Source organism: Gopherus flavomarginatus, chromosome 21, assembly GCF_025201925.1.
Source record: "Gopherus flavomarginatus isolate rGopFla2 chromosome 21, rGopFla2.mat.asm, whole genome shotgun sequence".
NCBI classification, from domain to species: Eukaryota; Metazoa; Chordata; order Testudines; family Testudinidae; genus Gopherus; species Gopherus flavomarginatus.
Genome location: NC_066637.1, coordinates 2,485,593 through 2,500,249, shown reverse-complemented (window position 1 = coordinate 2,500,249; position 14,657 = coordinate 2,485,593). Strand labels below are relative to the sequence as shown.

The window sequence follows — 14,657 nt, the reverse complement described above, 5'->3', positions numbered from 1 at the left end:
ACCAGTGAGACCATTAAAAATCATTTTAATTCCCACATTGAAAGAGCAGCATAAATAGTATACTTCTGGACCAGGTCCCCCAAGATGGGAAATGTATTCTAAAAAGAAGCTAAAGGGTTCCACTCAGACAATCACTTTAAAAGCCTCCTCTTAAAATCAGGCATTACAGAAGGGTATGTATAAAAACAAGCTTACAGGTCTGTCAGTGATTGAAATCCCTCTTGTAGCTCCCTGCAAAGTGCTGATCGTGGCACAGAGGATGCTGTGATTAGTGTGGCAATCAGCTTTGGGATTAACCACTTTGCATAAAGGGAGTGCAGAGGTTAATTGGGTTCACTCTGAAGCCATTGATGGCCTGGCTTGACGGTTCCCATCAGTGCAGTTTACGGCACACCAGCATGTCAGATGGATGCTAATCCCGTCACAGGCTCAGTAACCCTTTAGGAATGTGAAAGTCACAGGCAAATGCTCTGAAGGCGGCTGAGGATACAGGATTGCCCAGGTAGCACTTGTGTGCTAAATGAGTTGACACTCCAGGCTGAATTATGTGTGTCACGTTCATAGGCAAGGACAGCGACGTGGTCAGCATCCCGGCACATCACGCAGAAGAGAAGGAGAGAGATGTAGGCAGAAGAGAAGGAGAGAGATGTAGGCAGAAGAGGATATAAGGCAGAAGAGAAGGAGAGAGATGTAGGCCAGCATCCCGGTGCATCACGCAGAAGAGAAGGAGAGAGAGAGATGTAGGCAGGGAAGCAGCCTCTTTGGTACAGAATTTGCTGCAGTGGTAGCTGAAAGGAGGGGACATTGGCACGGGCATGCCAAAGGGATTCTGAATCGTTTAAAAGCACCCACGTTGGCCCAACTTTTCACCTATGGGAGTTTTACCCATTCTTAGGCTAGCACTAAAATCCCACCCTTCTTTTCTTTTTTGATTTGAAGCACATGCAGCAATGCCCACTTCCCATCAGCCTCGTTCTGAATGTAATACATCCATTGGAGGCATGCAGCTTGAACATCTCCCTTTCGTGTCCCCAGTGCTGCCAGATAACTATGTAGGGAAGGGTTTCCTCATTCTGTGCCTAGTTTAGAGTCCAGGACAATGTCAGCACTTACATAATGACAACAAGGACAGAGAGACTTCAAAGAAGTTTACAGAGACTCCATTTTTCAACTGGGTTTATTCTGCCAGCAACAAAAATCTATGAACTGGGCAGGAAGTTGCAATGAATGACCCTTCTCGAACAGTCACAGGAGAGTGGAGTCTGTGGCTGAAGACCTGTTATTTACCAGCAGCCTCAAAGACTGCAATCTTCAGGCATGATACAGAGCAGCATCTGTAGGTGTGTTCATAACTCTCTGTTGGTTGCACAAGGCAACAGGGAATGGAACTAGCAGCATTTCACCTCAAAGTCTGCTCAGATCAGGAGTGAGCAGTCAGCCAACATTGGGTGGGTAAGGAGACAAAGTTTTCTCAGCAGCCAGAAGACATCATAACCACACTCCTCGGGGCCCTCAGGACTAGATCTGAGACCAGCTTCCTTGAGCCACCCATTCTGGCCAAAATATTTAAAGGCTAAATTAAAAAATCTCCATTTGAGAGGTGGAAAGAGAAGTGCAGAGATTCTGAGCTCTCAGAGAGTATCAGTTTGGAATTGAGGTAGGTGCTGAGTTCCTGGGGATGAGCCTGGTGAATGTCTCTGGATGGAGAGACGCAGCTATGACTGAGGCCCAGATCCTATTGTACAAGGGACCATACCACTATACCACTAAAACTACCGTAACCGCTAGCAGCCTCAGATGAGGGCACAGACTGACTGAGCCCTGGAGGCTAAACTGATCTCCTAGCGATGCTCCTTCCAGGGCAGCTTCAAAGCACATTGGTAAGGAGACAATGTGGGACGGAGCTATACCTGTTCCATCGCTAAGCAGACGACTTCAGCCTACCGAGCTCTCAGTCTGGGACCTTCTTCCAGAATTAAATACACTTTGATTCTTTTTTTTTTTTAAACTACACCTAGAACTGGACTTTTGCTCCAACACATTTAAGTTTCTTATCACTGTACAAAAATTAATAAATAAAAATCTGCATTCCGATACCCAGACCTCTGCAGGTTCTTGGGTTTTAACTTTTTTAATTTGTTGAAGCCAATATCTAATTTTCCAATTGTATGGTTCCCTTCAGCTTGTCTTCTTCCAATCAATACAAATCCCATCTGCCAGTAGGGCATATGTCACTTATATAAATATCCATTTCCCTCCAGTTTTCCTTTGGACAGTTCTAATGAGAGACGACATTTACTGCATTATCAATGACCCTCTCACAGTCCTCTTAGCAGGACAATTAAGGACTCATAACAAATCAATTGCTATTGATTAAGCTGCACATTCTTACTATAAACTAATGGCTGAAATAGTAAAGGATCTTTGTAGGTGACAGCCTGCAGAACACGCGCTAGAAAAATCCCCAGCCCTAGAGAGAGAGACGGGCAAGCCATGTACATGGACCAGAGAAAGAGGACCAATTTATCAGTCCCACCAGGATGAGACTCCCCTGCGGTTTGCCTCAGGCAGTGCATGCAAAACAGACCATTTTAAAATCCCTTGTCTCCTTGATCATCTTTATCCAAGTCATTAGGGTCTCAATTTACTAAAATAACGCAAAAATGCCTCATCCAGCCAGTGCTGGCTCACACGGCTGAATAATTTTAATGCAGATCTATGTGTTCTCACTCTAACTATGAGCTAGCCATGCAAAGCACTGGATGATTCTGGCCATTTTAGCAATACTGTGTGCATTAGGTGCAATTGTTACAGGAGGCTGCACTTGTAACAGAGAATCTTGCATTAATGAGCTTTTCTGTATGGAAAAAATACCAAAGCTACACTCTGCACCAAAGAAGAGAAAATGTTCTGATTTTGGATTTAGATACTATAAATATAACCTACTGTAAGCCAAACCTATGCCCTTTTTGTGATAAAAGCATTAGATGGATCTTTTTTAATTCCAAAGATTGACTCATTTATTATTTTACATATTTACATGTATTAAATATGAACTCATCATGGGTCCTAATTACATACACACAATATTATTAAAATCTGTTCACACTGAACCAATGTCCAAAACCTAAATGCTTCCTGAGCCCTCTTCCACTCTCCATGAATCTCAAATTGTCCCACCACAGCCTGAGTCCCAACTACTCAAACCCTCTAGGTTCAAGACCACTGGGATAAAATGGAAGACTGCAGTAAACAAACCTACCCCAGTGTCCATACCTTGCTGAGAGCTCTCACAGTGTTACCCTAGACCTTTATTCCAAAGTGTGGCTGCTAAGAGACAGAATCCAGCACAGCAACCAACACAGGTGATGAAGACAAAGCTGAAGGCATTCCTAAGGGAGATTCCTATCGTTAACGGAGGATACATTTATATAGCATTACCTGGACTTATCCTACCTGGTATTTTAAGGAGCAAAAACTACCATCTTATGCAGGGAAGAACATAGTTGCAACATTGCATCAGATCACTGACGCATTTTGCTCAATGTCCTACTGCTGGAAATGGCCTATGCTCAATACTCAGGATATAGGTGGAGAAGCTCATGTCCATTCTCATCCCTCCCACTACAATATAATGTGAAGTTTTATCCCATTGAAATCAACTCAGTGCATGAGTTTGGTGTTATGCCTAGGGACCAGGCAATCACATCTCATGGTCAGGTGTACGAGATGGTCACGCGTGGGGTTGGTGCGGGGAGGGATTTATTGCATGATCCCCATTTACAACACAGATTCCATGGAATTCAACAGGGTTAAAGACAATAACAGTAATGAATAGCTTTCTGTCTGCTTACCACAATTTTGCATTGGTCCAGAATTTGGACTGAAAAACTGGATGAAATAATTCAAATGTGTGCACTAGTCCCAATAAATGTATGCTGGCATGCATAATATTGGCACAGAGGATTAAAGTAGTAGAATTCTTATGATTCTGAAATCCTCAGAACAATAAAAGATTTAAACTCACACATGGAGTTAAGGATTTAAAAGAAAGGATGAATTATTTTTATAGTGCAAAAATTCAATTTTGTGCTAAAACCTAAAGAAGAATTCGCTTTTTAAAAACTGAAATTCTCCAAATGAGCTTGCCAGAGCACTCCAGGACTGCTGCAGGCTAGGTTTCTCCATCTATAGTGGAAAAAATTAACATATAATTAGAAAGATTTCATAAGCCCATTTGTGCCACATTACATGTGGGACCGTTGAAAAGCACTTTGTCATTTTGATGGGCGATATTTGCCTTTCTATCCTACAGACTGAAATAGTTCTTTAGAAGCAATATGTGAGCTACAAAAGGAGCTATTGTTTGATTCTGAAAGATACTTTTAGTCAAGTACAATTTTTGCTCAAGTTTTTATAATGTTCCAACATAACATTAAATATTTAGATCAACACAAGATGGGAGTCAGATTCTCAATTAGCTACGATTTTAGCACAAAGGGATCCACATTAAGAGCCTGATCTAACTCCTGCTGAAGACTTCCATGGGTGTTGGATCAAGCACTAAGAAACAACCACCACTTTCTAAAGAGAGGGATGAATCCTGAAAAGTTGTGTTTATGCACACGTGGTCGAATTCTGTAGTGCTCCTCAGTTCTGCCATGTTCCTGATACCTTACTATTGGCTCCTTTAAAAGACTGACCCGAACAGGTTTTGTTCACATGAGTGTTTGGGGAACGGCTGATCCTCACAAACATACTTCTATGTGCCTGAAAGGTAATTTGCTATTCTCCTTTCTAAGAAGGTTCAGTGGCCCAGACATGGAGAACAAGCAACGTCATGCGATTTGGGTGACCAATATAATGAATGGTGAATAGATTAACTGAACCAAACAACCCACAGGTGAAAACTGTTTGTCCAAACTTCCTGGAGAATATTTAAGAATGGATTCATGCACAGATGTCGAGCATGAATCATTCAAGGACAGAACAAGCAACTAAATTCCCAGCTAATATGATTCGCAGCTCTTAATTTGACCAGCTCTACTTTCTAGCTTGCAAATCAAAGGGGGTACAGAACGGTATAGAGCTGCGGTGCCCAATGATATTAACAGGCAAATAAGCCCAAGGAGCTTTTAACATTTAGCCTCACTCAGCACTCCCTTCAGCAATAGCAAAGAAAGGGTCAAATTGGCCTGAGAGCCAATGATGGCTGGCATCAAAGATTAACATGTGGGTAGCTTCTTTCTATGGGATGGAACATTTTAGACAAGCCTCTGACATCCATGAGTGATTGAGCTATTGACCCAGCTCCTTTGCTCATCTTTCCGGGTTCTTTCCTGAACGCTTACCAAGAGTCAGAACAACAGTGACTATTTCTCTCTTCCTCCTCTGCAGAGCCAGTGTGGTTTTTCTCCAATCTACACTGTAGCCACACCAGGTTGCGAGTTCTAGTCTCGACGCCTCGTGCACTCTATCTGATTAGCAGACAACGGTCTGCACGACACCTCCGACCACTACAAATCCTCTGAGAAAACACGTATTCACAGGATGCCTCACCTGACAATTTTCATTACATCTGTATTGACCTAGGGAGAAGGGACAGCTGCACTTTTATTTGCAATGGTGAGATCTTGTGAGGGAAGTGAAGGCCGATTGGGCACGAGAGGGGAGGTAGCTGTTGTTAGTGACTCTTACCGATAATATGAGTGTTTCCGTGTTTCACTAGCAACCAAAGGATTCTGTTACAGATCCCGCAGCCCAGACATTCCTGAGGCAGCTTGAGATGCTGGGGGGCCAGCTGAGCACTACGTTCAAGCCACTGTCCATGTGAAGAATAGGACAATGGGTAAATAGACAACAGCAATCTCCAGGTAGTGAATTAAGTGACATGCGACACAAGCAACTCAGCTGTCAAGGCCCAACCAGTTTCTCAACTGTACTTGTTCCTAAAAGCACCTAAAATAAAATGGAATAGAAAGCCACTTCCAGATTTAACTGAGGGCCTGTAAAGTCAACAGAAGAGAATGAACTGAAGACTAGGAAACCAAAGCTCTTATCTTCTGGGACTCTTTTAGAGAGTAAAGGAGAAGCCATTGCCTGAGGGGCTAGGGGACTGAAGGAGAAGGATATGCAATGCTAAGCAGGAGCGTGAAGGTGCTGCTGCTCTCACAAAGCAAAGTGACCTTTTGGTTAACAAATAAAGACGTTTCAATAGTTACCCCGTGAGACAATCAGAGCTGCTAAGTGCAGAACATTGTAGGCTATCATGACAAATATAATCAGAATTTCCAATTTGCAAAACCAGAGACATACAGGGATTAAGACAGATAATTTAATTAATAAAAGCAGAGGAATCTATAATGAGCAATAACAATTTCATTTGGAATTTTCACCAAAAGAAATACGCTAAGTCTGCTGTACAGTCTTTGAAGGATCACTTTGTTTAGGGTGCCTTTCTTCGGGTCTGTATTCAATATCTGTTATGTTGCAAATCTGAGATTTTTAGTCAATGGTCACTTTTAAAGAACAAATTTTTGTTTTTCTTTCATCAATGCGCTTACTGGGTAGGTAGATTGCTACTCAAGAGTGATGTATTGTGAGAAAAAGCAACAGGGAGGAAAACCAAGGCATTACCAAGTACATTTTCAAGAGCTAAGACCCAGTGATCATTTGTATTAATGAAAAGGATTAAATGTGCTAGAAATAATTATCAATAGGGAGCAATACGTTACAGTAAGTAAAACTTCTAATTCATCTGACAAACGAAAGCACAAAACACTGAACCACTGCTGAAAAAGGAGTGTGTGAGATGAGAACTCCTAAGCCTATATACCCTAGGTGCCCAAATCAAGAGCACCTTATGAAATAATAAATGTTTTAAGAAGAAAGAGCCTGGGTCTGCACACATTGAGGTCAATGGGAGTTTTCGGTGCCAGGGGCTCAACATTTTTTTGTTCTACAATGTCAGCAATTTCTGGGAAAACCCACATCTTCCTTGACTTCCACTCTGTACTGAAGAAAGAACTTTGTTTGGCTATTAGCTGGAATCCAGTACTCTGTTACAATAAAACTATTCCATCAGAGAGAATTTATGAAGTATCATACAGCCTCAAAAGCAAGCCAAGCGGAGCATATGTGCCAAAACAGCCTACCATGGCTTAAATATTTCAGAGAAGACTTAAAAGCAACCAAATTTAACATATAATTCACAGTGTGTGACACTCAGAAACAGCTGTAGATCATCACAAATACTCTTGGGGACCTCAGCTTAGTGTTTATAAGTTTACCATGGGGGTTGGAAAACCTTAAACTTGTGACACAGCTCTGAGTCATAAGGCTCCAAAAATGTTTCTTTCAAGATTCTTGAAAACAGGTTTCCCCTGGTATAAATTCTCATTGCCTCTCCTGTATATCAAAGGTTGCACTGTAATGCAGTATTAAAGTTGTCTTTATTATAGATGTTGCACAATGTATATTTTTTATTCGAATCATTTTGTTCACTTTACCAGAAGGTCAAGCTTTCAACAAACAGTCTATCATTTCCAAACCTTTTTTACATTGAAAACTTTCCACACACCTGTTTCTGAGCTTAATTTTAAGTTGTTCTGGTGATAAAACAAAATATCAATGCAGTTCTGAGAAGAATGGCTTCATTACAATAAATGAAACCAATAATTTTGAGTTGCAAGTATATGTCTCTTCAATTTTTCTCTCTGAGAATACTAGTTTAGTCGGCTGAAGGAGCTAAAATTATCATCCAGCTAGATGACACGCAGTACAATTCAGCATTTCAAAAATTAGAAAGCCAGGCATTAGCAAGAAACTACTCAATTTTTCTTTACAGGGCTTAGCATCTTAACCTTTTCATAAGGAGTTGTTCAATAGATGGCACCTGTCTTAAATATCTGCACTAATTATACAGCAGCCACGAATTGCTCAGAAGGTGCCATTTGTCTATTGTCTCGGTAACAGAGGATTGTAAAACTTGGTCAGAATATATAGTTACACAACAGCATTCTGGTCTATCAGGTACAGATTTATGTTCTTTAATAATTAATCACAGAAAGGCTAAAAATGTCACCGATGAACCAGAATAGCATCAAGAAGCTATTGTGGTCTTTTGGGAAAATATGATGTATGACTAGTTAAGGAATGTCAGCGACACTGTATATGCATAGTTTGTAAGCACTTTGGATCCTTCAGGACAAAATGGGTAGTAGTAACAATTATTCATAAGTGTTACGTTCATTCTTACCTTCCTGTCAGCTCCACTTGGTGCACAGAAAACATACTCCAGCTGGAAGACAACTGCGAACGCTGGGTGACGGACCATCTCGGTCAAACGAATGCGGCTTCTCAAAACCAGAGCTTGACCTACCATGCTGCGTTGGAATGTAACAAAACGAATGATTAAATGGGGGCTGTTTATTATAGTCCTGCAGAAATTAGCTTCCAGCTGATCCCAGCTGCACTGCATTCCTTGCTCGTGATCTGTGGCTATTGCGTGGCATTGAGCACAGTTCTAGAAATCACTGTAAGTTGTTATTTGTATTGTACATGCATCTAGGAGCCCGGGCCTTGGACCAGGACTCCATGGTGCTAGGTGCTGTACAAACACACAACAAAATGATGGCCCCTCCCCCCAAAGATCTTACAATCTAAGAGCAAACCTGATACAGACCTTGGAAAACTGCTTCTAGAGTCACTCCTACAAGTTCAATTAATTCACTGACATTTGAACAGTAAAGACTTAGTACAGCCCGAAGAACATGGCTGAACTGTAGTAGGCCAACCACCACCAGCCCCTGAGAAACATTCTTCTCTCGAACACCCAGACTTCTTGTTGGGGGTTGCTCCACCTCAAAAACACCATGGCCTTTTTTAAGAAAAGGACGAGTCATTCAGAGCCCCACTGACCCATAGCAGCATGGGCTGGACAGGACCTGAATCTGCAAACTCCTCGGCTCCCTCTGGAGATGGAAAGAAGCTCAGAGCCAGGCAGGATGGGTAATGAGCTTGCTCCCTCAGCCCTGCCCATTTTCCAATTCTGATTTCTGAGAACTGAAGTCCAGGGAGGGCAGGCAGGGAAGCCGTCTGCTGCTCTAGCCCTGCGGACTGCAGCCCATCTGCCCCTGACAAGAGGAGTGACATGGAGCACCGTAGTGCAGCCAAAAGCAGAAGAAACCAGCTACTATTCAGCAGTTACTGGTCCTTTCACCTCGTACCTTGGTTTGGCGCTGAGGCCTTGTTTCCTGTGGAAGCTGGCCGAGCGCCCCCGAGCCACCTCGCCCTCTGGCACCAACACCACCACCTGAGGCGTCTGAACGAAGCATAAGCCATTGTGGACCCCGATGTGCAGCCGTCGTTCCTGAATGAGAACTTCACTCCCATCCACTGAGGAGCTATCCTGGGAAACAGGCCCATTTCACCAAGGTTACCTCACAGGCTGAAATAATCAACCCCACAGGAAACACACAGCAATGGGCTGAGAGCTGGGCTTCCTCCCCTTCCTTCCCCCAGCCAAGAAACGGCAGCAGAACAATACTGCAGAAGCTGCTTCATTGTCACGGCTGCAGCAGCCCTGAGCATCCATGGCCCCAGCCTCATCTCCATCTCCGCTGGCAGGAACTGGGAAGACCATTGCATTGACATTGTGACCACGCCTAGGGACGGGCTACACACTTCATAGGTGGTGCTCAGCTCCTGCCTCCGCCTCCCAAATCTGGCCAGCCGGGACTCCCCATAGTGGCCTTGGAGATGTGTCCTTTTCCTTTTTAACATGGTTAAGCATGCAAGTAGTGCTATTCACATCCATGGGACTACTCCTGTGCTTAAATTTAAGCACATGCGTAAGTATTTTGATGGGTCAGGGCTGAAGCGCTTGGCGCCTGGTGAGATTAAAGCCCTCACATGGGACATTTGCACAAGACAACATGGAGCAGAGCCCTGCAAATCCATTTTCATCTGTGAGTTATGTTTGCTCTTTGCCTGGTTCTCATGCCTCTAGCCAATGAAGTGGCATTTGGAAGATTAGGAAGGAAAATTTGGGCAATTAATCATCAAGTCATAAAAATGGAACCTGCCCCAGAGTGATTGCTAGATATTAAAGTGTTTTATCTTAACAGAAAATCCACAGCAAATATGACAAACAAACAAGGATTTTTTCTCCCGATCATTATTGCTTACTAAATTATATGATATTTGAAAATGAACATTAAACCTTAAAGTTCCTTTATCTTCCCATTAATCAAAACAAGTTGACCAAACTGCAACCTATTAGTGTTAGAATATTCAAAACATAAACCACGGAGAACGGCTTTCTGATGATCAAAAAGAAAACCAAGAAGTAAAATGCTAAAACATAATAAAATTACTTTCATGGTGGAAAATTAGCACACTATCCCTAAAGCAATCTTGTGCTAGTGCCATTTGTATAAATGTTTCTGTTCTATACAAAAACAAAGCAATAGCGTTAATGTACTTTCTCCTTGTTTGCTCCTTAAAACTGAAATAATCGCCTGTTTTTTGTCTCTCTCATTTTAGAAGTTTCCAAAATAATTGTGTGGAAAAAAACAAAAGTATTGTAACTGTTGCAAATACCCAACCAAAAAAACCCCCAGGCCCACTGCTAATTTTAAACCGTTCACATTCCTCCAGCTAGGACAGGGTAAGTGGTAAATCACTGTCATGTAAGATGAACAGCATTGTCCTCTGTCTCAGTCCATCGTGCAAACATGCAATTTTTTTGCTTCTCTGGTTTTTAGGGATTTTTTTTTCAATCCTGGGGGAAACAACAGTACCAAGAATGGAGGCACTGCAGAAATAGCTCCTCTTTTGGCCAGTGGTATTTCTATATTTCAAGGAAAACGGCTGTGCTTTAAGACCCTGAATCATTATTTTAAATACTGAATCAGAAGCTTGTACCTAATCCCTCCTTTTTCACTACCTGGGGCTTTAATACCAGGATTGTGACTGCAGAGATTTATAACACAAATGATGTGTGATAACATCAGCAGTAGGCAATGCCAAAACCACACTCAGTGAACTGCTGACTTAGTCAGAAATAAAACTTATCCCCAAACTGGCAGCTACGCATGCATATCTTCACCTGGGTTACCTCCAAATACCGCAGGGCTTAGGCATTTGCACAAACCCCACACTGATTGAGCTGTTCAGGGCAAAGGCTTCTTCGGTACAAGTCCTGCCCATTGTCTGGCTCCAGAGTCTGAGACCAGTCGTATCAAGACTAGCCATTGCAGACAGGTGAAGTGGCACCTGCTCACCTTAACAAATGGGAGAAGTATGCCAGAGAAGGATATGCCACTGCTCACTAACTACAATTTATTGCCAATGCATCTGACGGAGAATCTCCATCTTGTAGCTGAAGATTCCTGGGCCAGACACCATGACTGAAGCAAGGCTGGGGCAGATCATTACAGGGTTGGGAGTCTGAGAGAGAGCCCAGGAGGCTTTAGAAAATTGTGGTGGCCATTCACTAGGCAGTGCTTCTTGCCCTTGGCCAGTACTGAGCCAGTGCCTCGCCATTGGGCTAAAGGGAGATAGGTGCAGTCTTTGGGAAAAGATGGAAGACCCAGGTCTTGCTGTCTGTGGTCGTTACATTTCCTAAGGTGCTTCTCACAAGTATAGGGAAGTTACTCTCTGAATCCTGGCCAGGTTCTCACTTGGCCAATCACATTGCACCTCCCTACACAACCCTTCAGTTAGATGAGGTATTCTGCACACCTTGCTCTGAACTGTTGTGTAGTGTTGCTGTGCAGCTAGACAGCTACCACGTTTCATCCCAGAGCTTGCACTTCAATGGTAGGCAAAGTAATTCATAGATACGGTTTATTCAATTCCTAGCAAAGCTATTAACATGCATCTAGATGAAAACCTCCTTATCAATGTCAGTTTATTAGCATGATAAAAATACTGAGATGATAAAGGAGTTACTAATGTTGCCACGATAATTACAGTACCTTAAGTAAACGCTCACTGTTGAGTAAATCCAGCAGCTCTTCCTCAAATTTTTCTAATGAAGGGTACAAATTAATGGACAGTTTATCCAAGTACCACGTGACTGATTTCATGAGGTGGGGTTTTCGAAAGAAATCATCTGAAAAGACATCCAGTCATATGTTACACTGCAGTCACCCAAAGAACGTAAAAATATCACAAAATATGGCCTTGATATTCAATCCCATTCTCTGACCAAAGCAGACAATACAGCTGAAAGACGTGGTACTCACATGGCACTCACAATAATGAGCCCATCTTTCCACAGCTAAAATTAATAAACAAAGGCTAACTTCAAGAGAAGTCTAGTTTCTCCTTCAAAATGCCTCCAGAAACAATTCTACAATCTAGTCATTAAAAGATGTAGATTATAAAGGCAAAGGAACGTCTGTTACCTCCTCAGCTTAGTTTCTTTTCAGGTCTTATACTCTTCTCCAGCTAGAAAGAAAGCCAGCTGTACCCCTCCACCTCCTATTACATCTGCTGTGAACCATCCTGAGTCTAACACACAGAGAAGCCAACAAGTCAGCCCGATAATTTAACTGGTACCAAGGCGGGGAGCCCCAAGTCCACACCAGTTATCCCCATGCACCTGCTTGAGAGAGAGCTAGAGGGCCACACAGCAATCTGAGGAGAATGCATATTCAAGCACCAGCATGAGCTGCAATGGGCGGAATGCACTTGCAGTTGCATATTCAAGGAAAGGACAATGGGGGAATATGTGACAGCCAAAAATATTGGGGGTGGAATAAGCCCTTCTTGTTCCCTGACTAGTCCCTTCCTGGGTTATTTACTTCCCCACCCAGCTGCATCACCACTTTTTATATGCACGAGGACACTACTTCCAAAAATGAAATCTACGTTCCGATCCAGAGCAGCCAACGAGCAAGGACAGGATAAGGATGACATAAACTGAATACAGCCGTCCATTGCTCATCTCTCTCCCGACTCCTGTTGTTCTAGCAGGTCACGGTATCACTAGAGAGTCTTCTTTAGCTCAAGATACCCATTCATCTAGATCAATGATTCTCAAACTGGGGGTCAGGATCCCTCAAGGGGTCGGGAGGTTATTACATGGGGGAGGGGGGTCACAAGCTGTCAGCTTCCACCCCAAGCTCTGCTTTGCCTCCAGCATTTATAATGGTGTTAAATATATAAACAAGTGTTTTTAATTTATAAGGGGGGTCCCACTCAGAGGCTTGCTATGTGAAAGAGGTCACCAGTACAAAAGTTTGAGAACCACTGATCTAGATTAAGAGGGGCTGGAATCAAATGGCTCAACCTGCTCCATGAATCCAGACTGACTTTGAGCAGAGTGTTTATTAAACTTGCAGCAGCAAGCAAAGAGATTTGAGATAGAGAGCAGGGAAGTAGTGGATGTTTAAGAGAACCTGGGAGAATTATTTTGACTGATCCCCTCAACTTTTCTGGCAGTAGCAGAAGGAGGGATCACACTGGAGTCCTTTAGATAGGAAGGCAAACACATGCTTCAGATAACCCAGACCTGCAGCTACTCTGTTGTACAGAGTTACATTTCACTTACCAAGACTGCCTGTGGGGAAATACCAGAAAGGATAAACCCAACTCTAAGCTGTGCAAATTCTCTGAGTGCCAAGTGGTAAAGTGACAACAGCAGATTTAGAAAGTTCTGCATGGCAAGGCTTGGAAGGAAAACTGAAATTGAGTGACCCCATATTCCACTCTGTTTTGGCTGCACTTTGCTAATTGGCAGAGAGCTGAGCTAGGCTCGGTGATGATGAAAGACAGGTTGAACTGAGGGTCACAGGAAAGGCATGAAATATGAAGCTATATCGAAGAAACTGTTAAAAATGAAACAGCCAGTTTCTAGCACTGACAATTGCAATCATGACCTTTCCAAGCACCTAAGCAAACAGACCAAGGTTTCATGCAAATTTAGAAATTCAGAGATCATTGCTAGATTAATATGCAAATAGATAAATAATGAACCATTTATTTATGCATAAGTATTTCCATGGATCTTGGTACTGCAGGGTCCCACCAACTCCACCATTTCCCCATTATTAAAATAGTACCAGTAATTAACATATAAATATCCCTTTGTCACCCCCAGAGAGGTGGACTGTACAACTCTTACTCTCCTGAGTGAGCATTTATTCACAAGAGTAGTTCTTCTGACTTCCCATACCCACAAGTTTTAGGGAGAGATTTGTATAGTTTAGTCTATGGTGAATATCACCCATATATTTCCCACCAGACAAGCCTATGGAAAGTATTCTGAACTCCAGCTGTTTTATTTTAATCACATTTTAATTTATTTCCTCTTGCCCTAAAAATACAAGGCTAAGCAAGTTACAATGCTGGTCACTGCCGACATGCCACCTTGCAGGAACTGGAGGGGGCTGCAAGTTTTGGGAAGTGTAAGCAAAAATTAAGGGGCAGGAACACATTCCTTAAAAGCTTTTTCCACAGAAAGGCACCTGAATAAGATTTTATCCTCCTCCACATGACTCACAGGTAAGCATTAACAAACCTACACTACATACTGAAAAGGAAAACCTGAAGTCTCTAAAGGGGCTGACGATAGAATTCAATAGCACAATGTCTCAGGGATAGTCAGAGCTGCAGGAGCTGTGAGGAATGAGGGAGTTCATAACAAA

At 42.6% G+C, this 14,657-nt stretch overlaps 1 protein-coding gene across 12 annotated transcripts in view; it reads right to left on the bottom strand.

Annotated features, from left to right (window-relative positions):
* The window catches only part of NPHP4 (nephrocystin 4), a 100,467-nt gene that overhangs the window by 57,218 nt on the left and 28,592 nt on the right, over positions 1-14,657 (bottom strand). For 10 of the 12 annotated variants that reach the window (XM_050931754.1, XM_050931756.1, XM_050931762.1 and 7 more), the window contains 3 exons: positions 11,982-12,118; positions 9,228-9,409; positions 8,258-8,384 (listed from right to left, as the gene is read on the bottom strand). In XM_050931754.1, the coding sequence (XP_050787711.1) occupies positions 8,258-8,384; positions 9,228-9,409; positions 11,982-12,118 (446 nt within the window). The remainder of the gene's footprint in view (positions 1-8,257; positions 8,385-9,227; positions 9,410-11,981; positions 12,119-14,657) is intronic. The other 2 variants (XM_050931764.1, XM_050931765.1) reach the window with 2 other exon arrangements.